This window comes from Bos taurus, chromosome 10 (assembly GCF_002263795.3).
Source record: "Bos taurus isolate L1 Dominette 01449 registration number 42190680 breed Hereford chromosome 10, ARS-UCD2.0, whole genome shotgun sequence".
In the NCBI taxonomy this organism is placed as follows: Eukaryota; Metazoa; Chordata; class Mammalia; order Artiodactyla; family Bovidae; genus Bos; species Bos taurus.
This window is the reverse complement of record NC_037337.1, coordinates 67,220,353-67,247,779: the sequence shown is the minus strand read 5'-3', so window position 1 is coordinate 67,247,779 and position 27,427 is coordinate 67,220,353. Positions and strand designations below refer to the sequence as shown.

The window sequence follows — 27,427 nt, the reverse complement described above, 5'->3', positions numbered from 1 at the left end:
TAGGAGAGCAAGAAACAGCCAATCATCCCACCCAGCATGAAATTTCTTCATAGTCTTCAAACATCATTTTTAAGTCACACACTCTTTCCTTGTGTCCAGGTTTTATCGTTTCAGTCCCTTCCAGTTTCCCTGAAGGTTCCAATCCCATACAGAGATATGCGTTGCTTTCTCAAAGCTTTTCTATGTTTACCCATCTCGAGGAGATATGAAATCCAGTTCAATTCTCATCTGGTGTCAGACAATACAGGCTGGTTTTTATCAGTCTGTAGGCCCTCCTAAGTCTCCACAAGGAAAATCAGAATAGAGAACTTAAATCTGTAATAATGCAGTCCTCACTTCAGGTAGAAGATTGGGATTCACAGTTAGGATTATGGATTGTATCTTAATAAACTGTGTAGTGGCGAAGAGCCCTAGGATTCAGTTAAACATATGTTGACTAGAAAGACTGAAGATTTCCAAATAGAAGGTTCTTTCTCAAATCAGATCTGTAATATAAACTTCTGATGATTTTCTGCAAAGATTCATAAAATTTCCCTTAAAGGTGGAAAAGATGAAAACACCAGAGGTGTTGCCTTTACTGAGGAAAATTAAGACTCTAGTGATATCTAAATCCATCTTTAAGATGAAACACTGGGAGCATATTACTATTTAGCCTTGACTTTCAGTTCACGTGAATTTTTACTCTGAAAAGTTTGTGCTGGCCTCGGGCTTTGCCCTCTATGTCAATTATTTCTTGTTTTTTCCTCAAGTTGACCAAGTGATGACTGAAAATTTTTTTTTCTCAACTTTGACCCAAACACAAGAATGCTCTTAGAAGCAGTTCTCATCAATCCTGAGGATCTCAAGGAGCGATCGAGATAAAAAGCAGTGGGAGAAGCCTTAGGAAGTTGAAATTAGGGCTTTTCATTCTCTGAGAATGTGCAGTGACTTTGGGCTTTGTCTTACATCTCAATACTGGTATTCAGCCAGGCCTGCAAAGGTTAACTGCGGGTACTGAATATGCAATGGGAATTCAGGATCTGCTGGGAGGCCTACGTCCAGACCAGCCATGCCCCAACTGGTACAATCTCCTCTTCCTGCAGGGGAAATACTATTAGCCCGTTCAGACCATTAATTCTCTCAAATCACCGCTCAAAGGAAACTGAGGTCAAGTTGAAAATGCAAATAGCATTTTAAACAAGGGAAACAAAGACATTGGTCAGATCTATTTGCTCAAGCACAGCAGGGTAGGAAACATGCTTAGTTTCAGGGGTTCTGTTGACTGGCCTGGCCTTCTGCATCCACAGAAGGAAGGAGGAACTTGCCCTTTTATGGCACACAGCAGGGGACTGCCATCTGAGACCTGGGGTAATGTTATTCAGTGTGGTTACAAAATATTTTGTACAACTTTCTCCGTTCGAATTAAGATCAGTCTGAATGTGTTTTTGAGCAACTTCTGGGGAAGCTCTGACTCAGGACCTGGTGCTTCTGCTTCCTAACTACTGGAAGTTAGCTGATTTGTGACTAAGATTGAAAAATTCACAACCAATCTGTCATCCTCCAACCCAGCACTGGCCAAGCAGACAGAGTGGGTGGGCAATGAAAACAAAAGCAGGGACACAGACTCTTGGAGGTCTTGGTCAATGCTGTTTCTTCTGATTCCTCCCTGGCACCCTAGGAGTGTACATCTAGGTTATTTTTTTTTTTCATAACACTCTTACTCAGCCTCACTTGTCCTGTGGTTACCCATTTGTCTTCCATCTTGTACTCGACCCTGAAGGCAAGAACCCAGCCTTACCATGTGATGCTGGCCCACACCTGGCAGTTCCTAGAACAAGGCAAGCTACTACGTGGGCACAGGTATGGGGCCAGACGAGGTCTGCCTTAGACTTGAATGCAAGGTTCCACTGGGCACCTTCCCGCGTACGTACCTGAGCCTCCAGCTGGCACTCAGTGAGGGCCATCATCTCCTCGTAGGTCATCTGGGAGAAGAGTGCGGCATACTTGTGCAGGCGGAGGCTTTTTAACCAGGCTGGAACATCTGTGATGCACGATGTGCAGGACATGGGGAGAGAAATTGAGAGGGAAAGAGAGGAGATGACCAGAGATGTGGGAAGAGAGAAAAGGAAAGAAGATGGTGGTCAGAGAAAAGGAAAGGGAAAAAAAAGATCATCTGTACGTTACTCATTGTTTCATTTTGGCAGCAAATTACCAACTTAGAAGGCTTGGTCTAGTTCTGATATTCCCACTGTTGGGCTCTCTTACTTTGTTTTATACCCGGGGGCCCCTGGGCTTCAGAGCACACAGAAATTCTTTAAAATTACATTCCAATTCGTGAGTATATAGGTGGTTTTCTGGGAGGAGGGTCATCCACAGCTTCTATAGGATTCTCAAAGGGGTTCATAACCCCCCAGATGGCAAGGATTCACTGCTTTAGTCAGACTACTTCATTGTTGGTTTAGAAAGAACTGACTTAGAATGTTAAACTACATAACGATGATCTTTATCCTCGAGATAATTTCTTTCTAGGTTTAATGCAGATCCCCATATGCTGTTTCCACTGCTTTCACAGTGATAGGGAAAATAAAACAAGCAAACCAGGCAGGGGTGACCATGGGTGGAGCCACTGTCATTAGCCTGATCATTCTTCTGCCTTCCTAGACCCTAGTGGGAATCAGGGCATCCAGGACTCTAAACTACCACACTGTGTGTGTTGGGGAGGGGGTAGCTTTGCTGACCATTTCTTCAAGCTAAGGCATATGTCTGAAATTGTCCTTGACCTTCTTCTTGAATGTCAACCCAATATCAGGACTTGAAGGTCCAAAGATTGCCTAGACTATGGAATAATGGGAATTCCAAAGCACATCTGAAATAAGTCTCATGTTTGGGATTCTACAATTAGGAAAATTAAATAATAACTGTATTGAAAATCCACAGGAGAATTATTACCTTTCTAAGTACAACCAAAACAAAGCACTTGCTCATATTTTTTTAAGCCAGGGTTTTTCAGCAATAGGATCTTTGAGAAGTCTCTAGAATCATCTTCCCCCATCCCTGACTTATTCTACAGATGACAAAATTAAGTCATTACATCTAGATCACAGGGCAAGTATGTGGTGAAATGGGGACTAGAGCCAGGTTGCCAGATTCCCAGGTTTTTCCTATACTGTATCGTCTTCCGTAGAATGAGGACCAATAACCCATCAATGGGAAGGCTGAATAAACAGTAACTTAAAGTCCTCTGAAATGCTGAAGCACTGGGGAATTCAAGCTTTCTGTGAATTATTACCCATTACTAACCATGTTGATTGCAAGATACTGTCTATTGCTAAGTGCTTTATTCTGAGGCACTGACAGAGACCATAAACACTACAAAATTAGTAGGAACCTTCTAATTTTTTAATGTTTAAAGTAGTCAACTGGGATTAATTGAAGAGGCCTGGCCTACTCTGAAATCAGACCCTGCCTCCTGGGTGAACTGAATCTAGAATATTACCACCTGAAACTCAAAAGATAAAGTGGGAGAAAGTGGGTGGCCTGGTGAGGTTACTTTTTGATTTGCAGTAATACAAAGGCCAAAGAAGAGGAATTTCTGGAGAAACAGAATTGGATATCCAATGGCATTTTAAGAAAAGACTCAGTTCAGGCAAAAAAAATCACTGATTCTGTGCTTCGAGGCCCTTCATTCTACTGTGACAAGTAGAGACTCCCACTGGGACCATCACTAACCATAAACAAACAGGGCTTCCTGAGATACATAGTACCAATCCCTGATATCCTCCTCAACTCAAACTGTGGTTGGATCAAGAGTCCAGGGCATTCGCTTCCCTCATGTGATATCCTGGACCTCTTTGACTAGACTTGATTCTCCGCCATGTTTTTGTTGCTGTTGTAAAACAATGCTAATACTTCCAGGGAGCGGGCAACAAATAGATTGAGCTTCAGCTTTAGGCCACCATCGTGTTACTGTTTGGTCATCGGGTTTCATGTTTGCTGTTTACATCTTTGAAAGGCCCCAAGCAGCTGTTCAGAAAACTCGGATCACGATTCAAAGAAGTCTGGGTAACCCAATGCCACACTTGGGTACAATCTGCCACAAAAGAGTATGGAGCAAGTTCATGGGCTACATTGTCACTGGATGCCCTACAACTTAATTATGCAAAACCCACTGATGATAAGACAAATAGAATCCCGAGCTACTAAATCATGTTGCAAACTGGTTGCTATATAAGCCAAGATGACAATATGGTGTTTTAAGAGTTGGGTACAAATCTAGGTGTGGCAAATCTCAGTCCAATCAGTGCTCATTTTTTTCTAGAAAAGTATTTTGACAACTAGAGTTTTCCTGGTTAGAGGGATGAAGAGCCTGCCTCACTCATTTAATCAAAATATAGGTCACTGGGAATCATTTTCCCAGAAAAGGTTCCTATACAACTTCAGAACATGGTGAGTTAGACCTTCCTGAAGAGTTATTCTTGGATTTGTTCCAAGGAAATACAAGCTCTTCTTGGCCATATGTCCCTTGGGCAGGCATGCTGACTTGCTTCCAGAGGGTCAGTTCCTAGCTCAGTGCTGTGTGCCCTCTCCTCCTACAGCGTGAACTGATGAACAAAGAAGAGGAAATTCCAGCTCTTAAGAACGTAGCCTACTAACCTCTGCTCCCCACCCCACCCCCCCCCCCCGACTCTGGTTGGTGGTGAGGCACCTTCCTTTTCCAGGGATTAAAACAAAACTCCATTAAGAGAGAAACAAACCAGAGAACTGAGTGCCTTGACCATTTCACTCCTCTGAAGCCAGGAATTCCAATGACTTGGGAGGCTAGATTCCGTAAGATGTCGGCCAGGGACAAACTCTAAAAGCTCAGGTCCTTTCCCACGTTCCAGATGCTACATGGTTGGATGCAAAGCTGAGAACTAGCTAACTTAACCCCAGACCTTCTTTTCTTATTCTGCAAAGCTGTGGCTATGGTTGGAGGACATGTACAAACAGGGGTGTTTCCTGGAGCGGTGGATACGTGATTGAAAGCATGCATGCCTCTGGGCTCCTGCCTCTGGCTGGCACACAGTCATTTAGCTTCATCTGGGCTGTTTCTGATGGACAAGCCAATGGACAAGCCAATTCTCTTATGCAGTGTGAGAAAGATAAAGATGCTTTTACTATATGCTGACTTCCTTGCCAAGTCTGGGTATCCTGATATCTGCTCATTCAACATTTACTAAACGCCTGTTATAGGGGCCAGGCATGTCCCTGCCATCAATGAGTTTTCAATCCAAAAAGAAAGGCAAACTTAAAAAAAAAAAGTATAAAAGTTGCAAGACAAGTGCTAACTCTACTCAAAGTTCTGGGGAATGGGCACAGAATGACAGGCATTTGGGTTGGCCTTGGGGAGTGAGGGGCAGCTTCACAGTAGCATTAGTCCTGGACTCACTGGGCAGACCATAATGAGGAAGCCATCTCAGGAAGCAGGAGCAGTAGCATAAGCGAAGCTGAGATCCAAGAGAGCATTCCAGGCCAAGCAAAGGCTTAGGTGAATGCTAGAAAAGAGCTTAGACACCAGGTGGGACAAACAGGTAGGGGCCAGATGACTCGGATTTGTAACGCCAAAACTAGGAAAGTTGACCTATGCTTGGGTGATGGAGGAACTGCTGAAATCTGAGCAATAGAGGCACAATAAGATGCGTATGTGAGATCAGGGAAGGCTGTTGATGTCAAGGCAGGGCTGGAGCATGTGCGAGTGGAGGTCAGGGGATAAATCCAAGCCCTCCGAGATGGCTGGGGAGGGCAGTGGAGAAGGAAAAGATGTAAATCCACAGCCCTTGAATATCAAGGAAGAACAGGGAGTGAGGGAGAGAAAGGAGCCTAAGACAGTTCCTGAGTCAGGTTTGGTGGGAAAGTACAGGGGAGCAGCTGGTCTGGGGTGACAGGAGAGAGACGGGGAATGCCACGCTAGGTCAGCGGAGGGTCATCCTTCGAGCCATCCAGATGGAGACGACAACTGATCAAGGTCTCTGAAGAGGAGGCTGCGCTGGGAGCCACTTCCCTCATCAGTAGCACATGGCAGTTGCTTCAGCCACAGACATGGGTGAGACCCTCAGGGAAGAAGGGAGAGCCCAGGGGAAGCCCTGGAAGCACTGGGCCCTTAGAGGAAGGTGTGGGAAGAGAAGCCCGTGAAGGAAACTGACAAGAGAAGGGCAAAGGGAAGGAGGATTCTGGGAGAAAATGGCACCATCCATTTGCAGACCACCGTGCCACAGGGTCCACCCTTATGAAGCTCCTCCAGATGTTGCTGCCATCCATAGTGGTTTATCTTCTCTGGGCCATTTTTGATAATAGTACTTCACCTATCTTTCATACGCTCTCTCTACCTCTTGGTCTTCACCAATGGGATCAAGTTTCCAATTACACTGATTTCTGTTTACCTTTTAGAGTTTGTATAAATCAGCCACAGAGAGGCTTTGTGGTGCACACAACAGCTTATACAGAATCTGGGCTGCTTTGCTCAAATACCTCCTGCTGGAATACTATTCAAGTCAACAGGTTGGTGCAGTATGTATCCAACAAACAAGGAGACCCAGCAAGAGAGAAAGATGGAAGTGATACCGCAGAAGAACCCACTATGGGGAGCGATATAAAAGGCAGGGAGTAAGGCATCCCTGGAAAAGAGAACCATGAACCATCACACCCTCATTTTCCATAAGAAGCTTCACTGTGGTGGTCCTGGAAACTGCAATGGAAGAGCAGCTCCCATTGGCCACAGAAAGCCAGGCTAATCGCAAACTCCCTCCTTCTCTCCAAGACCTGACTGCATCCTTGGTCTTTGAGGGAGAGAAGAACCAACTTAAGAGGAAAAAGGACTAATTCTTCAGTGTTGAAGTCAGAAGGAAAACACATCTTTCAAAAATGAAGAACAGAAGTCTAGCAGCACCAGCAAGATAATTAGAGCCCGTATGTATTTTTGACTAGAGCAGAATGAATAATCCTACTCTGTTCCAGTAGTAGGAGGTTAGTCGCTTAGTCGTGCCTGACTCTTTGTGACCCCATGGACTGTAGCTAACCAGGCTCCTCTGTCCATGGAAATCTCCAAGCAAGAATACTGGAGTGGGTAGCCATCCCTTGCTCCATGGATCTTTCTGACCCAGGGATTGAACCCAGGTCTCTTGCATTGCATGCAGATTCTTCACTGTTTGGGTTACGAGGGAAGCCATATTCTGTTCCAGGCTCTGAGCAAAAGAAAGAAGGCTCCTTGGTCTCTGGTCCCTGTGAAGCTGAGAGGGGGCTACACCATCCTGGACATGTCCATGGTGGCTTCTGGCTTCCATGCTGGTGGGGAGCACGTGTGGGTCTTGGAAGGCACAGAGATGGCTGAGTTTGGGTAGAATAACCACTTTGAAGGGTTAGGTACAAAGAGAGGGTCTCACTTTTTCGCAGTTTCCATTGGCTATGACATTCATAAGTGGTGTTCTACTCTCAGCCTGCTTTTGCATCAGTAGTAGCTGGGTTCCACCTTGAAAGCTGTGCTTGAAGTACTTCAGCAGAAGACACACATTTGGTTAAGGAATAGTGGTAGTCTCATGACTGTTAGAATTTGGGGGAATCCTGGGGATTTGCTTTTCAAAGACATCAGGGCTTCTCAGCCTATCTGAGAAGAGGCAGCACAAGTCTGAGCCCATTAGGACCTAACCACAAAGGTCGTATGCTGGCATTTGGAAATAAAGTGAAGTAAATTTACTAAATCCTGGCCTTTAAGTTAGATGAATTCAAGACAGCGTCTAGAAAGTCAGCTTTCAGAAAATAGTAACTTGTTCCCATGACAGCCATGCTGAAAAGTGTCCCAGCCACACACGGGGCTATGTCACTCCCTCTCTGTCACTCACACCCTTATGACCCTCAGAAACTGGATTCACAACCTTTCTTACAAAGGTTCCTGACAGGTTCCTTTGTCTTACAAAAATCACACTTCTCAATATATATTTTTGTCTAATCTCATTCTAAGATAGGCAGAAGTTCAAAGTTCTACATTTCAAAAATAACTCAAAACCCCAAAGGAGCTATTTCAGAATAGGCAATATATTTCCTTTGCTATGGAGAAAAAAAATATTATATAAGTTTCATTGAAGAAAGATTCTTTAGAAAAGAAAAACGGAGCCTATTTTCAGAGTCACTGATCCCCTCCACTCTTAACTGCTATGTTTCTATCAAGGTTACTGGAACCAAAGCTTTCCACTTTACCTTTATCATGTCTATATACAAACAGTGTAAGTTTCAATTACCCCTATATTTTTATACTAACAAAATGCCACGCCTCCTAAGTACACCAGCCAGTGTTAATTTGTAATGGTGAGGCTGAAGCTCACATCAAGAGAAGCAGACCCCACCCCCACCTCTACCCCTCTCACACATTGATCTTGGAGCTTCTAGGGAGCCTAAATCTTTCTTTTTGGCTGCACCCAATGGCATATGGGACCTTAGTTCCCTGACCGTGGATCAAATCTGCGCCCCACTGGCCTGGAAGTGCAGAGTCTTAACCACTGGACCACCAGGGAAGTCCATTAGAAGCCTAAATCTACGGGACTTAGCCAGAAGTCCTAAGTCCACCTCACTAGTCTAAATCTACTTCGCTAGCCAGAAGCCTAGTGAATCCCCCACGTGAACTACACACAGGGAGGCAGAATGCTTAAACTGTGCAGGGGAGGAGAGGAGCTGGGGCTCTTGGAGAGACTGGGCCAGGGGAGAGCATGATGCAGCGTGGCCCTGGTTGGCACGCCTCCACTGGACTCTTCCATAGGTGCCCAACTCAGCCTGCTCCACTCCATCCCCTCGGCCTGTTTCTTTTTCCTATTAACTATTTGCTATTGATGATACCATGGGCTACCCAGATGTCCCAGGCAAAAAGCTGGGCATCGTCCTCAATTCCTCCCGCTCTATCTATCCCTGTCTACGTTCAATCAGCGCCATTCAATTCAGAGCTCTCTCTAGTCTACTTATTGAAGACCCCATGAACACACTCCTTTTGTCTCCTCTGCTCGGCTTGGTCCAAATTCATTTTTCTCCTTGGTTATCGAAAAACCTCCCACCTCTCAGTTGGCCTCCAAATCCAGAATTCCCTCCCCATCCTCTACCTTGATACAATTCCCACTCTTCCTTTCAGGTCCTATTTCTAACATGTATATCTAAACAGGTCATTTCTGCTGCTACATTCCTTCAATGTCAGGATAAAAGCTCCAATCTTTTGCAAAGCCTAGCATCTGGCTTTTCCCTCTCCCAAGATTGTGTTCCCATGTGCCCTCAAGCCATCAGATGATGCACTTGGTCAAGCTGTCTCATAACCACGCTTTCAGGCATACTGTTCCCTCTGCACAGAATGCCCTTCCCTCACCTTATATATTTGGCTAATCTGTAATCCTGCTCCCAGCTGAGGCTCCAGGCCTCTCCCTCTCCAGGAACTTTCCTTGACTCCCCTCCACTTGAATCAGGGCCCTCCTTGCTGCCTGCCTCAATCCACGGCGAGCCTCCAAGACAAAATATTTTCACAGCTGTGCACACGCATTGGACCCCTCACGTTATAGCGAGCCCCTTGAGGCAGGAACCACCTCCTTCACCTCTGTCTCTCCAATAACTAGTCCAAAGCCTCTCTCAGCAAGTGCTCAAGAAAGGCAGCTGACTTGATGAGGACAAAAATGAAACCTGTTAACCAGCCTTTCTTCCTTGTCTCTTTTTCCATTGAACAGTCACATCGCTCAGCAACAGCCCTGGACTTTAAAGTCTCTAGGTGCTGGGTTTACACAAAATTTCGAAAGATATGATGCTAATAGGAGGGGCACATGTGCTTCTTCCACCAATGAAATTCTCCATTTCGTTTTCTTGGAAGGGTGTGGTTTTTTTTCCCCCTTCTTGGCCACCTGAAGGCTTTGTGTGAGGGAAGGGTAGAGAGCACATTAGATTCATGTGATACAGAGGAAGAGAAGAACATAATTGAGTATCAACCTAGAATCAAGAATCTTTCCCCTGAGATAAGTAAGTCACAATCAAGTGTTCACAAGGAATAAGGAGAACTGAATTTAGAAACCACAATCAGCGTATTCAGTCCAAACATGTATAACCAGTAGCCTCTGTGAGGCATGTTAAAGGGGAAACTTTTATATTCCCATTCAGAGTTCCACTTCTGTTCATTAATTTCTAGTTGAGTAGCTGATCCCATGGTTCCCTGAGCCTGAGATATTAGTCTGAGATCCCTACTGCCAGGGACATCCACTCTGTGCCTTGGAGCTGACTTAAATCTTCAGGAAGGCTGTTCACTATAAAAGGAAAAACAAAGCAAAGCGGGCAGATGATGTTAATCCTCTGAGAGCAGGAGCTGATCTACTTGTGAGAGAACTTAGTGACAAACCCTGGCAGGGAACGCTGACACCAAGACAAAGAGAGAGATAGATGTTTCTGAAAAAATAAAAAGAGAAGGAATGCTGGGCCCTGAGCTGTATTTCCCACTCCTGACCCAAGAGGCACATTCCTAAGGGACAGTGTGTAGCCAAACCTGGCTCATCTGTCTGGATGGAAAGGAAGGCTAGGATGAACACAGCGTTTCAGCAAGGTATGCACAGCTGCTGGCAAGAAAGATGAATTCACACTAAATTAAGCTCAATTACGGGAATTTTTGTTCTTTTCCCAAGGTGTTGGGTGAGGGCTGACATGCATCCCCTAGAGATTTGGAACTTCTCCAGATTCTACTACAGATTCCATGTTGTTCTCGTAAGCTGGGCGTTTAAAGAGTAGGAAAATAGCAATCAGATGATGGCATCCTGAGATGGACCAGAATGGGGCTTTAAAAGGCCAGCACTCCTGCCAAAGGGCCCGGTCACAGAAAGGAAGAGACGAGGATCCAAGAGGAAGAGCTGGCTCTCTTTAAAGGCACTTCATTTGATTTCAGATTTCATTTCTCAGAAAAATACAAATTAATTTGGAAATTGAACCCGGCGTCTGCTCTGGGACAGGAGAATTGAATGACATACTCTTAGGGTAGGCTGTAAGGGCTGCTTCTGTGCTCTCCTGGGAGGCCATTCTGAGCAGCATCTGGTGGCAGGAGTCCCCAGGGGGGTGGCCTTTGAGGGAAGATGGCACCAGGTGCGGTGGGGAGGGGCATTCGTGGGGCACAAACACTGGCCCCAACCCTCTGGGATGATGCTGTTTTCAGGTGTGGATGTTTCTACAGCTTGACTTATTAGTGGAACCGCAAATATACTTTTTCCATACATAGAACGTTTCATCCTTTATCATGTTCCTTCAAATAGGTGTTTCTATTTAATTTGCTAAGAACTTTATCCTGTGAATCCCATGCAATTCTTTGGGACAGAGACAGTTCAATAAGTCAGCAGAAGGTGGATATACACAGAAGAGTGTCCTCTGTTTAGTCCCGTCACCAAATAGCACGTTTCTGACCACACGTCTTGGGCCTATGAAGAAAATCTTGGATATAAAGTCTTGTCTGCATCACCTTCTGATCAAAGAAGCTCTAAGGGACAATTTGCACCAGTTTTAAAGGAAGGAATCGAATAAGCTGATATGTGGGAAGTTCCTTGAACTTTGGAATATTTTGGCTCTCACTCTTAAACAGGGATAGGACATTGATTCCATCTTTCTCTCCTTCATGTGAGTAGTGACTTTCTCATCTCCAAAAGTCAGCATGCAATGGGCAAACCTTCACCTTCTCTGAGAGAATGTCTAAAGTATACAGAGGGCTTCAGAATAAAACACAAATAATGAAAGATAACAGAGAAAAGAAAGGCAAAGGAAAAAAGAAAGAAAAGATAATGAAGCTCCTGTAAGCAGACGGTGAACCCAGTGTCCTGGGGAACAAGGACTTCCCACAAGACCCTCTAAGCCCTTCAACAGGAAGGCCAGGCCTCCTTCCCATGGTTACCAGTTAGAACCTCACATCCACTGTCTTGGAAACCATTCGTCCAGACACCCCACTTCACTTGGAAAGAAGCAAGTCCAGAGAAACACTGGCTCCACCCTTCTTGGTCCAAGCATGGCTGAGCCATCCCTGCTCCCCATGCCCTGGGGCCCAGCAGCTGGAGCACAGAACTCAAAAATAGGTTTTGGGAGGTCTCCAAAATTATGACACATTCCCCTGAAAACTATGAAAGAGATATAAAAGAGGACACACATCCCCTCCCTGCCAAAAGGGGCCATTGCTTCTGAGGCCTGTTAAACACCTTCGAATGACCCATTTGTATCACCTGAGAGAGGAAAATATCAAGACGAGTCCCAACCACTCTGGACACTCAGCACAGCATCCATCACGGATGGCGCTGGGATGAGAGGATGCTGGGCTGAGCAGCTGGGAGGGACGGATGCTCCAAGAAAGTGGCTTCACATCAGGTTCATTTCCCCTGGTTGACAGGCTCCATTTTCAGCCTCAGGCTCACTTACAACCAGCACCCGGCGAGTAGTGGGCATCTCTCTGTGCCACGCTTCTGTGGTGGGGAGGGGGCTCAGTCCCCAGCCTCCTGTGTCAACACTAATCCTTCTCAAGGGAAAGATCAGAAACAGCACAACCTCAGGATTGTGTACACCATCAATGAGGGTGCTCTCAGAGCCTCCTGTCAGCATCGCAGTCCCAGGGGCACGACTAGCTCTTGTTTCTCCATCTAAAATTGTTATTAGTGTGTCTCTGACGAGCATCTTTCCCTGAGGCCTTCCCAGCCCTTGAAAAACTTGCATCTAAAAATACAGAATGTGTGTATCCTCTTTGAACCTACCATGGATAATTTGGAAATCTCTATCTCTCGATGAGTATCTTTAGAAGAGGAGAGATTTACAGGGCAATGTAGGAACATTTATTGATGCTGCACAAAAGGCCTTTATCACCTGTATGCAAATCCGTTATCAGCCTTAAAACACTGTCACCAAGTCTCAGTGTTATTTTTTTCACATCCCTTCAACAGATGCAGAGAAAAGGGTTTGCAGGTTTCTCTGGATATCAAAGGGAAAGGGAGAGAGGAAAGGAGGCACCAGTACGATTCTACACTAAGAGAGATTTTAAAAAAAGATCCTGTGGTTTGTTTTGCTAAATTATTGACGATTCCCTGGCCAGAGCAGTGAGGTAGAAGGCTGGAGCAGATCAACGTCTGTACAGACAGGGCAGGCCAAGGAACGGATGTGCAAACAGTAGATGCTATCGCCGCCAGCTGTGACTCATTTAATTGTCTGCAAGTCACTGCATTCAGAAAAAAAAATAAAAAGGAAAAAGGAGGGTGTTGACCTCTCCTGCTCTTCCCAGGTTTTGGCAAGCAGCCCTGGAAGGGGAATCCGAGCCCTTTCCGCCACGGTCAACCCCAGAGCTCGGCAAGGGAGGGGCCTCCCATCAGCCTGGGGAGGGGCGGGCTCCTTCCTCCTGGCTGACTACCTCTCTCCTCACCCTTCTGACTCCAAATCAAGGGAGGGGCTCTGTTGCCGGTGGTTTCTCGTTTTGTCACTCACCTTTCATACCACTACCTTCTTCTTGGAATGTGTTACGAGCAGTGGTCTGATCTTCTAAGTGTTCACTCCCACCACTTCCTGAAGAGGCTACACTGCTTTGTGGAGACAGGGGGGCATGATCGGATGGGAGGCACTGGGGTCCTCTAGCTCGTAAGTCCTCATGAGACATCCATCCATGTCCTAGAGGCTGGTTTGGCACATTCATGGGTGGGGTAAGGGACACAGATCGTTTCAAAGGGCTGTGGTGTGCCTGGCCTGAGAGAACTGGAAAAAAACAAAAATAAAATGAAATAGGTTATTCCCCCACCTTTAGCCTGGGCCACAGAAGAACCCACAGTACCTCTTAACCCTGAGAGATGGCGCTGTCTGATCGCTGCATCCGGGGTCATGGGGTGGCTCTCCCTTTGGGGTGGTTAAAAAGGATGCTGTCTGTACCTTTGGGAGAGTTGGGCTCTCTAAGGAGGCTACACCTATAAGGCCCACACTTGTGACCTTCACCTCTATAGGTCGGGATCTGTTTTCAGTTCTAACTGTAGAAATCAGGATTCGGAGCAGTAGACCCAAAAATCAGGTGAGGATTGACAGCCTGGCAAAGTAGCGATCTGCCAAGATGGAAAAGAACATGTCCTGGCCAGTTTTTTTTGGTGGGGCAGGGAGGGGGGCACCACGCAAAACCGGACATGACCCACGTCGTTACGGTGGACTTTCTGGAAGGGGAGGGCAGACCACTCATCGTTGGCAATCTTGGCTGGGCTGAACTAGCAGAAGTGGACTAGTCAGTCCTTCCAACCAGGAATCAGGGGAGCTGTCACCTCTGAAAGGGGTGCAGGCACAACAAGGGCCCTGAGACTAACAGGGACCTCAGGGTATGCGACACGGCAGCCGTGTGTGAAAGGGCCGATTCTCTCCCTTGGCTTCGCAGGTTAATGCCAGACTTTACATGAGAACACTTCCAGGTAACAAAGCTTTCATTCAGAAGCCAGTGGGGTGCTCTCCGTAAGCCGGGAACAGTTTTCTCCAGCATGTGCAGCCCTTCCGCACAGCGGGCAACATCTGTGTAGCCCCCATTTTTAATTTCTTTTCCAGAAAACCAGGAAAAAGCAACAAAACTCACATATAACTAGTCAAATTAAATTGAGGTCATTCAAGGGAGGGATTTAACCAAAATCAACGCTGAGGGAGCCGACGTTACCCTTGGTTGGTTTTTCTGGGTGTGTAAAGTGACAGCTTTACAAAATAAGTCTATTCATAACTTTCTCTCTGTGCTGGCCCCTGACAGGTCCAGTTTATTTTGACTGCTGCAGTGCTAACATGGAATCGAGCCACATGCATTTTTAAACATTTTTCAGGGAAGCCATTAAGTTCCATGTAGGGCTCTATCCCCTCCAATGAGGTATGATATTTACTCTCCCAAGTCCGGACTAGCACTGCTTTGCTGGCATTAATCCTTCTCTGTTTTTTAGCCAGCAGACTTGACATCCCAGTGTGAGAAGTTCTGCTTTCTGTTAAACTGCATTTCTGGTGGGGCAGAATCCACATAAAGACGTGAACAGCAGGCTTTCTTGCCCCCACTTAAAAACATAAAGACCAGAGCCAAAGGCTGAGCGTTTGCAAAAAGTGTGTTTGAGACAGTAGTGGTGTGGGGAGGCCGCTCATGGTCAGTTGGCATTAACCAGGCCGGAGAGCAATGGAGTTCACACCCCTGCTGTCCATATTTCTGTTTGGCTTCATGTTGCCAGAAGCACAGCCTTGTGTGTGAAAGAAGGGCCAGAAACTTCTTTATTAACAAAAAAAGGGAGGAAAAAAAGGGAGCTGCCAATTTTACTATCTGTAACCTGAGAAACTGGGTAGATTCTATCAAAGGCAAGGGATTATCATCTAACTTAAAAATATGCAAAGGGAACATTTTTTATTTTTTGGATTCTAACAGGCTAAAACAGCTTGCATTTCCACTGAATAGACTAAGGAAGAAGCTCTTTAAAAAGGCTCCCTGCAAAATGCATTGCTACCTGGTTGGATCCGAATTAGCAATAGAAAAAGAAAAAAAAAAAATAAAAAAAGCAGAATAAGAAAAAATAAAAAATAAAAAGGAAGCAGCAGCAAAAATGAAGACAGAAGCCAATAGGAAGAAAAGCCAGACATCCAGAAAATTCATTTCATGCCTGTCTAAGTATTTATACAAAATTGAGCGGACTTGTTCAGGGCTGCCCCAAGTGATGGGACTTTCCAGCTTAGACGTCTTTGCTTCCTGGTACCTCTGCAACCATTTCAGAATATCTGGTGGGTGCTCTGAATGGTGCTAGCCAGGTGGGCCCAGAGTGGAAAGGGGGGCTCCTCTTCACAGCCAGGATTAGAGTGAGCCCCAAACCATAAAAGCAGACCTTTCCCAAAGAGACACACACCCAGGGCTGATGGAGCCCTTAGCACCCTACTTGGTTACAGGCAATAACAAATCCATCACCATGAGTGTGATAACACTGCTAAGAGAGTCCGCATCCTTGGATGCAGAGAACAATACCACACACAAGTAGCAGTTGAATTCCAGTATTAGATGAAGCCAATTTGCTTCTTTCCACCAAAAGTTTTCTTAAAATTCATGTTAGCTCCCCACTGATGAGCATCCTTGTGGAGGCTGTCAGTGTCCAGGGAATTCACTAGATGTTTACCTAACTTGCTGGGACTTATAGGGATTCATTCATAAAAACCTAGACCCATTTCCTCATATGCCCCTGGCTTGACTGAGGTCATAGAGGATATGGCATGAATTTGGTCTCTGCCTCTTGGGCTTCCCTTGTGGCTCAGCTGGTAAAGAATCTGCCCACAGTGTGGGAGACCTGGGTTCGATCCCTCGGTTGGGAAGATCCCCTGGAGAAGGAATTCTCCAATATTCTGGCCTGAAGAATTTCATGGACTGCATAGTCCATGGGTTCACAAAGAGTCAGACACGACTGAGTGACTTTCACTCTAATAAAAATCAGTTATACCTGAGGTACCAGGGCTTTTCCCCAGGGACTCTCTACCTAAGGCCTCACTGGGTCTGTATCAGAAAGACTCCTATAGCTGGCACCAAAGTCAGAAATGTCCCCTTAGGAGTGAACCTGCTGTAGCAACAAGCAAAATGTCTCCCACTAAGCTTCTGCTTTGCAGAGAGGGCCAAGGATTTAGAGTCAGGGGTGACACACACTGACATGAAAGCCAAGTTGTGCATGGCAAATGCTTCATTTCTCCAAAGGGGACTTTGGGAAGGCGGCTGGAGCAGGTGACAGGTGACCTGCCCACGGGGGCACTTCGGGGTGAAGACAGATCTTTTGGTGGAGCAAATAGTGACCACAAAGCCAAATTTGGTGTTACTTCATGTGCTGGGGGCCTTTGTTTGCCATAAATTAGCAGAGGAAAGAATAAATGCAGTGGACAGAGAGAGTGTAAGACCACAGACTGCACAGCGGTGATGTGATGAATAGGCGGTCAAGGGCAGATGGTGCATGGCTGTCCCGTCGCTCCATTTTCTTTTCGACCAAAAGTATTCATCTGAAGTGGTGTTACATAGAGGAAGAATGGATATTCAGGTGAAAATAAATGAGTAAAAGTCCTTTTCCTACAAGTAGAGAGGGGAGAGCAGGGAAGCCAGGCTTCTGAGAAGCTTTTCACACTGTGTTAGTCTCCCCAGAATAACTCTAGCTAGAGGCGGGCCTTCTGAATGTTCTCAGCAGCTGACTGCTGCGTGGCAGACAACAGCACACGCTCCATTCAGACTTAAGCTGCCCCAGAGTAATATTCAAATGCTGCCGAAGTAAGCACAACTTGAAAAAAACCTCACTGTAGATTAGAAGTTGGCAAGTTCCAGCAGAATTGAGGTCCTGAATTTGTAACTTCATAATAATGAGGGTTGCGGGGACAGCATATTTCAGGGGGAGGGGATTCATTCTGATAATTGCCCAGGGGGGCAACACTGTAACCCTTGCTCTTGAAAAAACTGAAGCTAAGCCTTAATAGTATGTAGAGTATAGCGTCTATATCCCTTATATTTTTAGGAATCGCTACAAGAAATTTCAGGTATGTACACTTATATGTGGGGCTTCCCTGGTAGCTCAGCTGGTAAAGAATCCACCTGCAATGCAGGAGACCCCGGTTCGATTTCTAGGTGGGGAAGATCCCCTGGAGGAGGGATAGGCCGGGATAGGCTACCCAGTCCAGCTTTCATGGGCTTCCCTGGTGGCGCAGATATCTGCCTGCAATACGGGAGACCTGGGTTCAATCCCTGGGTTGGGAAGATTCCCCTGGAGGAGGGCATGGCAACCCATTCCAGTATTCTTGCCTGGAGAATCCCCATGGACAGAGGAGCCTGGCAGGCTACAGTCCATGGGGTCACAAAGGTTCGGACACAACTGAGAGACTAAGCACAGCACAGCACACTTATATATGTACGTACATATGTATGAGTACATATGATGATAGGGTACTGTAGTATTTGGAACATTTATAAATTCAAGTGAACTACAAATAAATAACAAATACTGAGCAAGTCTAGTTGAAATATGGGAAAAGCAGCTAAAAATAATCTTGCTCCAGCAGTGCAGCAGCATGATGTGAGTACAGAGGGTCTTATAATCTGGTAATAAACTCTGTCATACCATTCGGGGCCAGCTGCCGTCTGCGACCTCCTCTAACCTTATGATGTCTTTTTCATCTCTAAGCATCTTTCATGAGACTCCTTTCAACACTTTTTGAGGGGAAAATACGATACCTGGCGCTGCGTTCTGTTCTTTTTAAGTATTTTCCTGAAAGCCTGGAAATCAGATTTCTTCCCCCTTTCCTTTGACCAAAATTGACTTTGCCTTGATTTTTAGTTATTGAAATAAGAGGCAGGAAAAGACTTTTCAGGATAGTTAGACTCTTAAAAAACAGGTATAACTACCTCTTTTGCCTTCTTATGTGACAAGTAATGGGGCTGTGCAAAGAGGAAGGTTTGGGGTATGGGTCCAGCTCTCTCCTCAGTTCACTGTCAGGTTAAGAACTGCACCTCACTGTCAAGGAGAGCAGTGATCCCCATAAACAAACAGTCCAGACGACTGAAGCTTAATTTTTAACACTGAAACTTTATCCTAATAAACGGTAATGGAGATCGTTCAAAGATACATTGCATTCTTCTCTGTTCTCCTTAAATTTATACACTGAATGCAAGTAATGCTTTAAAATTATTATGAGCATAGGTTAATAACATTTCAGAGCTGGAAGGCCCCAAAAGGCAATATAATTCAATAATCCCTACGTTGTGAGCTGTGGGCCCCTGGGTGGTGGAAGGACCTGGGAATTCCTATGTGCACCAAGCCTGGTTAGTAGATGAAACGCTGTGTGACAAATGGTTTTGATACATATGCAGAAGGCATTAACATTAATCAAATACAAATTATTTTATATTTGGTGAATTTACAGCTCTTTTTGTCATTTTTTTCATCATCTGTTTGAAGTACAGTTATTTTATGGGGATCCCAGTTTTCTGTTAAAAACTGAGGACTGAACTCAATGATAGAGACGACTGCTGTTCTCTGCTGTGTTTGCTGAGTTCCACGGGCACCTAATTGGCCTCAGGAACTCGTATGCTTTAAGTCCTCTGATTGCTTTTACAGTTAACACACTACTCCTCAAATTCAGTCCACCACCACTTATCACTGTTCCCACTGTGCGCTTCCACCTATTTCCAGCCTCAGCGTTTTATCCTGGAGTCCAGAATCAAGACTGCTGCTGAAACTGCCTTCCTTTTGAATACAGCCATTAAGTACACCCATACTTCTAATGTCATTCTTTCTCATCAAACCCAGAAACCTGTTTTCTCAATCCAAGGTTGGACTCTGCAGCCTCATCAGGCCCTTATGAGTTCAGCCACGTGGACATGATTTGCAATTTCACTCTTGTTCCTAAGCCAGTCTTTCCATCTCTTTAAGATTATTTTTTAATATGGACCATTTTTAAAGTCTTTATTGAATCTGTTACAACATTGGTTTTATTTTGTTTTGGTTTTTTGGCTGCGAGGCATGTAGGATCTTAGGTCCCGGCCAGGGATTGAACCCACACCCCTTGCACTGGAAGGCAAAGTCTTAACCACTGGACCACCAGGGAAGTCTCAGTCTCCATTTCTAATTCAAGCTGGCTTCTTACAGGAAAATTTAATGCTTTGTTAATATTTCAAATTCTAGATGCTCACGTGATAGAACTCAATCCAATTACTACTAAACTTTACAAAAAGCAGCTCATTCTTATTTAGGGATTTCAAAAAGCGGAATGAGGAAATTATATATTTGCATATTATTTTAAAATATTTAACTTAAGAGTTTCTTTCCTGAATTAAGAGATCCAAGCCATTTCCTTACTCTGGGGATACATACTGTGTGTGTCAACAGGCTATGAAAATACATGCGGAAAATTCTACTTACACATTGCTAATGGTGTATTTTAACCACATTGTCTAGATCTACTCCCAAAAGAAATTCAGAAGTATCAGAACTTTGGTTGAATACACCAATTTGAGAGTTTTGCTGCAGGAGATGGTCTGATACTTGTTAAATTTAGAAGAGAAAAAGTTCAAGCCATTGCCAGTTATAAAATAGCTATCACTATTGTTTCAAAGTTATTGGCAGGGAATGTTTCTGTTTATTCCCTTAGTTTAGGTTTGCTTAACAGGCATCTTTTGGGCACCATCCCGAGTTTTTCCTGCGAACACTGATTTCAGAGTATCTAAGGAACTGTTACTAAAGAGTTTGCATTTTCAAAGAGTGGAGTTCTGTTAACACCACTTGTATGCATAATTCTAGGCATCTGATTTTTTTTTTTTTAAGGCAAACATTTTAGCAAAGCTCAGTGGTGAAACATTAGACCCTGGGTTCCTCTTCTTTAGTTGGTTTTGTGGTGCCACAACCAGTAATTTGAGGCCCTGTGGTGGGAATCTTTGGGGAAAAAGAGATTAATAGTACTGCAAGAATACATTAAAAAACAAAACAAAACAAACTAGAGTATTTAATCAGTGACATCATGCAAAAAAGACAACACCAGTCATGTTTATGGCCAAGAACAGGTTTGTGTTGGGGGCAAGGGGAGGGGGTATTAATTACTAAGGTTAAAATTAACATGCTCTGCCTCATTGCTTCAGGGAATAGATTAAAAGCAAATCTGAAAGGTTATATGTCTCAACTCTGCATGCTTGCACTCTGCTTCTTGTCTAAAAGTTTGGAAAACCAGTGCTCACAACATCTGGACACCAGAAGATGATTCCCGCAAACCGCTTCAGACTCCACCTCATTCTGGGAGAAGAAAGAGCCTGCTACAAAGCAAAGATGTACTGGGTGGACTGGGTGTTTCCCACCAGCCAAGAAGGAAGCCACACACTCTTCGAAGAGAAGGTAAATACTAGCCTATGCAGTAAAACCAAACAAATGGAGACTCCAGAAGAAGACAAAGCCGCAAAGAACATACCAACAAGGTTGACAAATACGCACTGCTGAATCTCTTTTTGCCCATTCAGTCTCCTTTTCAGATCGTATGGAAGTGAATACATTCTGATGCAGGGAGAGCTTTTTCCACGATGTGAGTTGCCACTGGTGTCAGCCCTTATTACTCCACAGATGACCGGTCTTGGAGCAGAGCAAAGAAGTATGCTTCTGCCTTCACGTTATCACTTAAACATTTGGGCTTTTAAGAAGTAAATTAGAATGTTTCTGGCAGACTTTTATTGCTGCATTAATCTTGGGTACATTTCATTTGTCCTCTTTTGTCAGTTTCTATAATGGCAAAACTGGGTGTCATCCAGGAGAAAATCTATTTTAGATAACTGCTGTTTGTCTTTACACTGTCATTATTTATGATAAAAGTCAGACAAGCCAATATCTACATTTTATAGAAATCAGTAGAATCTTACAAATTGAACTTCAGATCAAGCTGTCCTGAAAGGAAACTGCCCCAATCCTCTCATTCCACCTATCAGAACCAGTGACATCAACTATGGAAGTGACTTGACACCACTGAAGCAGATGTTTCAGCCAATTCAAGGGACTGTGGGATCAATCCAGCCATTTCTAAGGTTCCGATATATGGGGGCTCACTTCTACTTTCCTGAATTATGCTCTTTTTCATATCCATACTTATATCTATATGTACATAACCTTTAGGTTTCTTGGCCCTTAAGTTTGTCTGTGGAATTTCTACCCTTGTGGAGAGCGAAGAGTTTAAGACAGAGCTGCAGAATTTGAATCATTTTCATTATGACACCAAGTAAAGAAAATAATTGAGTCAAGCAAGTGGCCAGGGGTGGATTGAAGCAGATACATCTTTTTCACTTTTCAATGTGTCCATAAAAATGCTCCAATCACTGTGTTTAAGAAAGAGAGCGAAGAAACTCAGATAGATTTTTGACAAAACTTCCCTCTTACCCCTTTCTTAAAAGATAACTTTCAAATTATAATCACTGTTACCTCAACTCACATGTCTATCCAGGAAGTGCCTCTTAGGTTTACTGAAAGCACCATCAATCCTGTGTTTAACACTCCCTGGCTGTTGACAGGGTGTGGCTACCAGCAAAGCCATCCAAGTTTGGAACTGCAAATAGCCAGAGTTTCATGACAGAGCAATTACACCCCGCTCAGAGCATCAATCCCAAGGCCACCACCAGAGTCACTGAACAAATCACGAGGGTATCCTTTTATATCTTGACACCACAGCTCTTGTTCAGAGGAGAAGGAGGTGAGTTGCTTAAAGGGGGCTTACAAAAGATACCTTGTCTACTAGTTCCTGTCTTGAACTACAGGCAAAACCTTCACTGCAACTGGAGCTCAAAAGTCTCCCAGATAAGAGGGCAAGATGGCTTTTAAATGCAACAGCACTGACCAGGAAAGGACCGGCAGCATTAGAAAATGCCGAAATCCTCCTCCCATCAGGGTCTCAACTCAGCACCAGCCAAATGCAGGATGGGTGTCAGGACTTCAGAGCATGAAACTCTGAACTTGGCCTTGATTAAAGCAGCAATCTTTTTTCTTTTCTTTCTAGTATTAGGAGAAGGGTTATAAGTAATTAGAAATGTATTATGCAGTCCTGACTAATTCTTAACTTAGTTTCTTGATAGAAGAATGAGAACTGGAGATTCTCAGCATTTTGGCCAGCAGGGCAATTTACTGATGAAGGAATTGGTCCTTGTTTTCATTAAAGCACTCAATCCAAATGTCAAGTGTAACAATACACATAAACGACCATTAAAAAAAAACAACCCACAATTTGAGTTTACACTGCTAATTAGATTATTTGGGGAGGGGGTTAATTAAGAGAAATTAGATGGTTAAGGCTCTCCTGGTTTCTTAATTATATTTGATTGAATCACCATGTGATTCAAGACAAGCTATTGAGGCTTCACACGTCCCAGTTCCCACTTTCTCTTCACCTTCAGCCTCTTCTCCAATTCTAAACTGTCACAACTGGACCCTGTGGGTATTGGAACACAGTGAGATTGGTACTGTGTTTGTAAAATTGATTTACTGTGGTCTGTAATTACACATAACGATTTGAATTTTTGACTTGGCACTGCATTTTTCATTTAAACCAGACCGTTCTTCTCTACCCCAGAGCAACAGCATTTACGTAATTGCCCTCAACTCATCTACTTGGGTATTATAAATCAGTCCTGCAATAAAAGACTTCCAAAGACACTGCAAGCACGAGGTTCCTGGCATAATTCAGGTCCAGGACTGTTCTAGTTTAAGGACAGGAATTGAACAGCATTCATTTCTTATTGGATATGAGATGCGGAGGGCTGTCTGGAGCCTTTTAAGATCCGGGCAGCGGAGAGAACAAGCCGCAGGGAGATCAAGGGTAGCTGGGCTGACCTCGGATAGCCCCCTCAGATCCACAGGTCCCTTTGCTTGTTTGCTTCTAGGTCCCCCTTCGCCACATACAAACTATCCAGTGTGTGTTCCTCTAGTATGTCTTATATACCATTGATCCTCTGTATTGGCAGATTCTATATTTGTGACTTCACCTATTTGCTAAAAATTTCTTATAACTAAAAATCAGCACTCGACATTTTCATCGTCATCATTCACGGACATGCGCTGAGTGGCAAAAAATAAGTCCCTGGCACACGTGCTCCGGCTGGGGTCGAACAGGCCCCGCCTTCCCGTGTCAGCTCTCATACTGTAAACCAGGGTCCTTTTCAAGGTTGTTCAGTGCCACGTGTTTCTAACTTCGGTGTTTTTCGCTGGTGATTTACTGTTCAAAATGGCCCCCAGACTAGGGCAGGGCTAGTGTCCCTCAGCGCAGGAGGCCGTGCTGCGACTCAGGGAGAAAACACAATTACTTCCATAGGCGTGAGCTTCCCACAGGCATGAGTTAAAGAGTGCTGTGGTCTTTGAATGCAGATGTTAATGAATCAACAATATATATTAAATAAGACGTCTTTAAATACAGGGCTTCCCCGGTGGCGCTAGTGGTCAAGAACCCTCCCGCCAAAGGAGGAGACATAAGAGACGTGGGTTTGATCCCTGGGTCAGGAAGATCCCCTGGAGGAGGGTATGGCAACCTATTACAGTACTCTAGCCTGGAGAATTCCAAGAACAGAGGAGCCTGGTGGGCTACAGTCCATGGGGTCACAAAGAGTCGGACACGACTGAATGACTAAACACTGGCACAGCACAAAAGAGTTATGTATTGATAGGTTGATGAAAATGTCATGAGGTTTGCAGGAACCTAACCTAGGATTCCCCATAGCAGCAGGGGTTCAGTGTTTGCTAGTTCAGCTTTCATAGGGACTTCAAAGAACATCAGTATTGCAAATAATGAGAAGTGACTCTCTAGCTATATAGACATAGATAAAAATTCTTCATTCCATCTTCCATCCTGGGACATTTTTGTCCTATCTGCCACATTTTTGTCTTAGGCTGCTGCTGCTAAGTCGCTTCACTCATGTCCGACTCTGTGCGACCCCACAGATGGCAGCCCACCAGGCTCTGCCGTCTCTGGGATTCTCCAGGCAAGAACACTGGAGTGGGTTGCCATTTCCTTCTCCAATGCGTGAATGTGAAGTTGCTCAGTCGCGTCTGACTCGTATCTTCCTTGCTCTTTCAGAATTCTTACCTACATGGACAAACTCTTCTTTGTCCCAATCAGAATAATCTTCCTTTGGTTCAGACTCAACTTGGTCATCCCTTTCCTGGCATTCATTTTAAGTGTTCACATTTCCTTTCCATTTTGGAGGGTCAGGGCAGGTGAATCACCTTCTTTTTCATTAAATTTCAGTGCCAGAACCCCACATGAGACCATCTCTTTGTCCTGACAGTGGTAAGCAATACTGATTACCACTGGAGCAATACTGGAGTCCTTATGGAAGATTCTAAGTACTTCCATTGTATTTCAAGCTAAGAACCTATTACCAGCTATTGCGACATTGGATTCTTTACATGTGGGACAGAAAGGTTGGACTAGATGAATTCCTTCCTTCATCAGACATTTGTTGGGTGCTCACCATATGTGAAAAGCTCTAAAAGCTGAGGGTACAACATTGAACAAGCCATTACAGCCCAGAGGCTGATCCCTCAAGCCCCTCCCCCTAAGCCAGTCTCCTATGATGCTATTAGCTTATTTAAGGAGGGCCTTTCTCATTTGGACAAGATATTTTCCTCACATTGTTTATTTCTCCGTATTTTAACAAAAGGCTGCCTTGTAATGGGGCTTCCCTGGTGGCTCAGTAGTAGTAAAGAATCTGCCTGCCAATGCAGGAGGATCCTTGGGTCAGGAAGATTCCCTGGCAAAGGAAATGGCAACTCACTCCAGGATTCTTGCCTGGAGAATCCCATGGACAAAGGAGCCTGGCCAGCCACAGTCCATGGAGTTGCAAAGAGTCGGACATGAATGACTAAACAACAACAACAAAGTGTGTGCAACAGCTGCCTTGTAACACTGAGAGAACAGTCAGCAAGGGTGTGAGGGTAGAGGCTCTGCCCGATGCTCCGTGCACACTAGATTCTGCACACGGAAGGGGCCAACTCATCTCATCCCTTTCCCTTCCTGGCTCATGCCAATGCTCTCCTTTCTCCCACACGTTTCAGACTTGCATGGAAGGGTGACTGAACAAATGAAGGCTTGGTTGTCTTAGTCTGTTTCTTTCTTACGGTCCTGGGCTAGGGATACTGCACTGTCGACACTTTCCCCAAATGCAACCCAAAAGCACATCCTTAGGACTACCTTTCCTGGACCTTCGTCCCGGAAGAGGCGCCCATACAAGAGTGAGCACAACAGCAACACCAGCGACCACCACCGAGGCCGATTTCGTGGCAAGTACACTGCCGAAGATACACACACACAGTTTCGTTCAATCCTCATGTAATGCCTTATGCTGTGGGTCTATCATTACTCTTCTCTGCAAGTACAGACACGTATTTCACAGAGAGAAAGCAGAGGTACAGAGTGTAAGGGGCTTGACAAAGATGAGACAGCTAGGAAAGGGCAAGAGCCAGGGTTCAAAACCCAAGGTTCTCTGACATGCAAGCTTGACTTGTGTTCTTCAGCCCAACTCCACACTCTTTCTCATGGCAGAAAGAACTCTGTCCCTGACACTAAACACACAATATCCACTCCCCTGAGAAAGTCTACTGGCTTCTCATTCAGGGTCTCATAGTGCTGCTGTGCTTGTACTTAGTCGCTCAATCATGTGTGACTCTGCAACCCCATGAACTGTAGCCTGCCAGACTCCTCTGTTCAAGGAATTCTCCAGGCCAGAATGCTGGAGTGGATTGCCATGCCCTCCTCCAGGGGATCTTCACAACCTAGGGATCAAACCCAGGTCTCCCACCTTGCAGGCGGGTTCTTTACATCTGAGCCCCCAGAGAAGCCCCTGAATACTGGAGTCGGTAGCCTATCCCTTCTCCAGGGATCTTGCTGACCCAGGAATTGAACCAGGGTCTCATGCATTGTAGGTGGATTCTTTACCAGCTGAGCTACCAGGGAAGCCCAGGGTCTCATAGTACTCATCTGGAAAATAGTTCTAGCAATAATAATACCTCTCCTACCCATCTCCCAGGGTTGCTATGGGATCATATGCTGTCCATATTATCCATCCACCCATCCCCTTGTAGCTCACCTGGTAAAAAATCCGCCGGCAATGAGGGAGACCTGGGTTTGATCCCTGGGTTGGGAAGATCCCCTGGAGAAGGGAAAGGCTATCCACTCCAGTATTCTGGCCTGGAAAATTCCAGGGACTGTACAGCCCATGGGGTTGCAAAGAGTCAGACACAACTGAGCGACTTTCACTTTCACTTTTCACTTTCATCCCTCCATCCATCCATCTAATACATTCTGAGCATCTGTTCTATGTTGGGTACTGGGAAGAATGATGAATGCCCAATAAGATAATGTATGCCAGATGCTTTTTAAATAAATTTTTTACCTTCCTGGAAAAAAATTTAAGCTAACTTCCTTATTCATTCACTCATCCAACAAACAGTGAGCATCTCTGTGCATAGGGCACTATGCTTGTAACCAGGGCTACAGATGCCAAAAAGAAAATAATAAAAGACAGGGCAGCACAGATGCAAACAGTGCCTCTATCATTTGTTAAGCCATCACCCTCTATCATTTAGATGCGCACAGCAGCTAGGAGCCGTAAGGCAGTGTTAATATTTTAAGTAACACTTTGCATGAAGGTGAAGAATTGCTGAAGGAAGTAAAAATTTTAGGTGACTTCAATTTCAATTAATTTGCTACGTATCTCAAGGACTAATGAGAGTTTGGGAGGAGGTGGTAATACACCAGGACCACAAAGCCTCTCTGAATCCTGGCTCTCCTTTTTAGAACAACAGGGTCAGGAGAAATGCATGCAAGTCAAAAAGCTCTTCTCTTCTCTCCTGCTTCTACAGTAAATGTGCATGTTGTTCCTGTGGCTATTCCATGCAGTCACTGCTCTGAGCAGCATGAAGTAGACATCACCTGCTCAGCTGCC

The 27,427-nt window shown here is 44.9% G+C and overlaps 1 protein-coding gene across 8 annotated transcripts in view; it reads right to left on the bottom strand.

Annotated features, from left to right (window-relative positions):
• SAMD4A (sterile alpha motif domain containing 4A) overlaps window positions 1-27,427 on the bottom strand; it is a 226,932-nt gene that overhangs the window by 42,216 nt on the left and 157,289 nt on the right. For 6 of the 8 annotated variants that reach the window (XM_024997783.2, XM_024997782.2, XM_059890600.1 and 3 more), the window contains 2 exons: window positions 13,459-13,722; window positions 1,911-2,020 (listed from right to left, as the gene is read on the bottom strand). In XM_024997783.2, coding sequence (XP_024853551.1) covers window positions 1,911-2,020; window positions 13,459-13,722 — 374 coding nt within the window. The remainder of the gene's footprint in view (window positions 1-1,910; window positions 2,021-13,458; window positions 13,723-27,427) is intronic. The other 2 variants (XM_015473194.3, XM_024997784.2) reach the window with 1 other exon arrangement.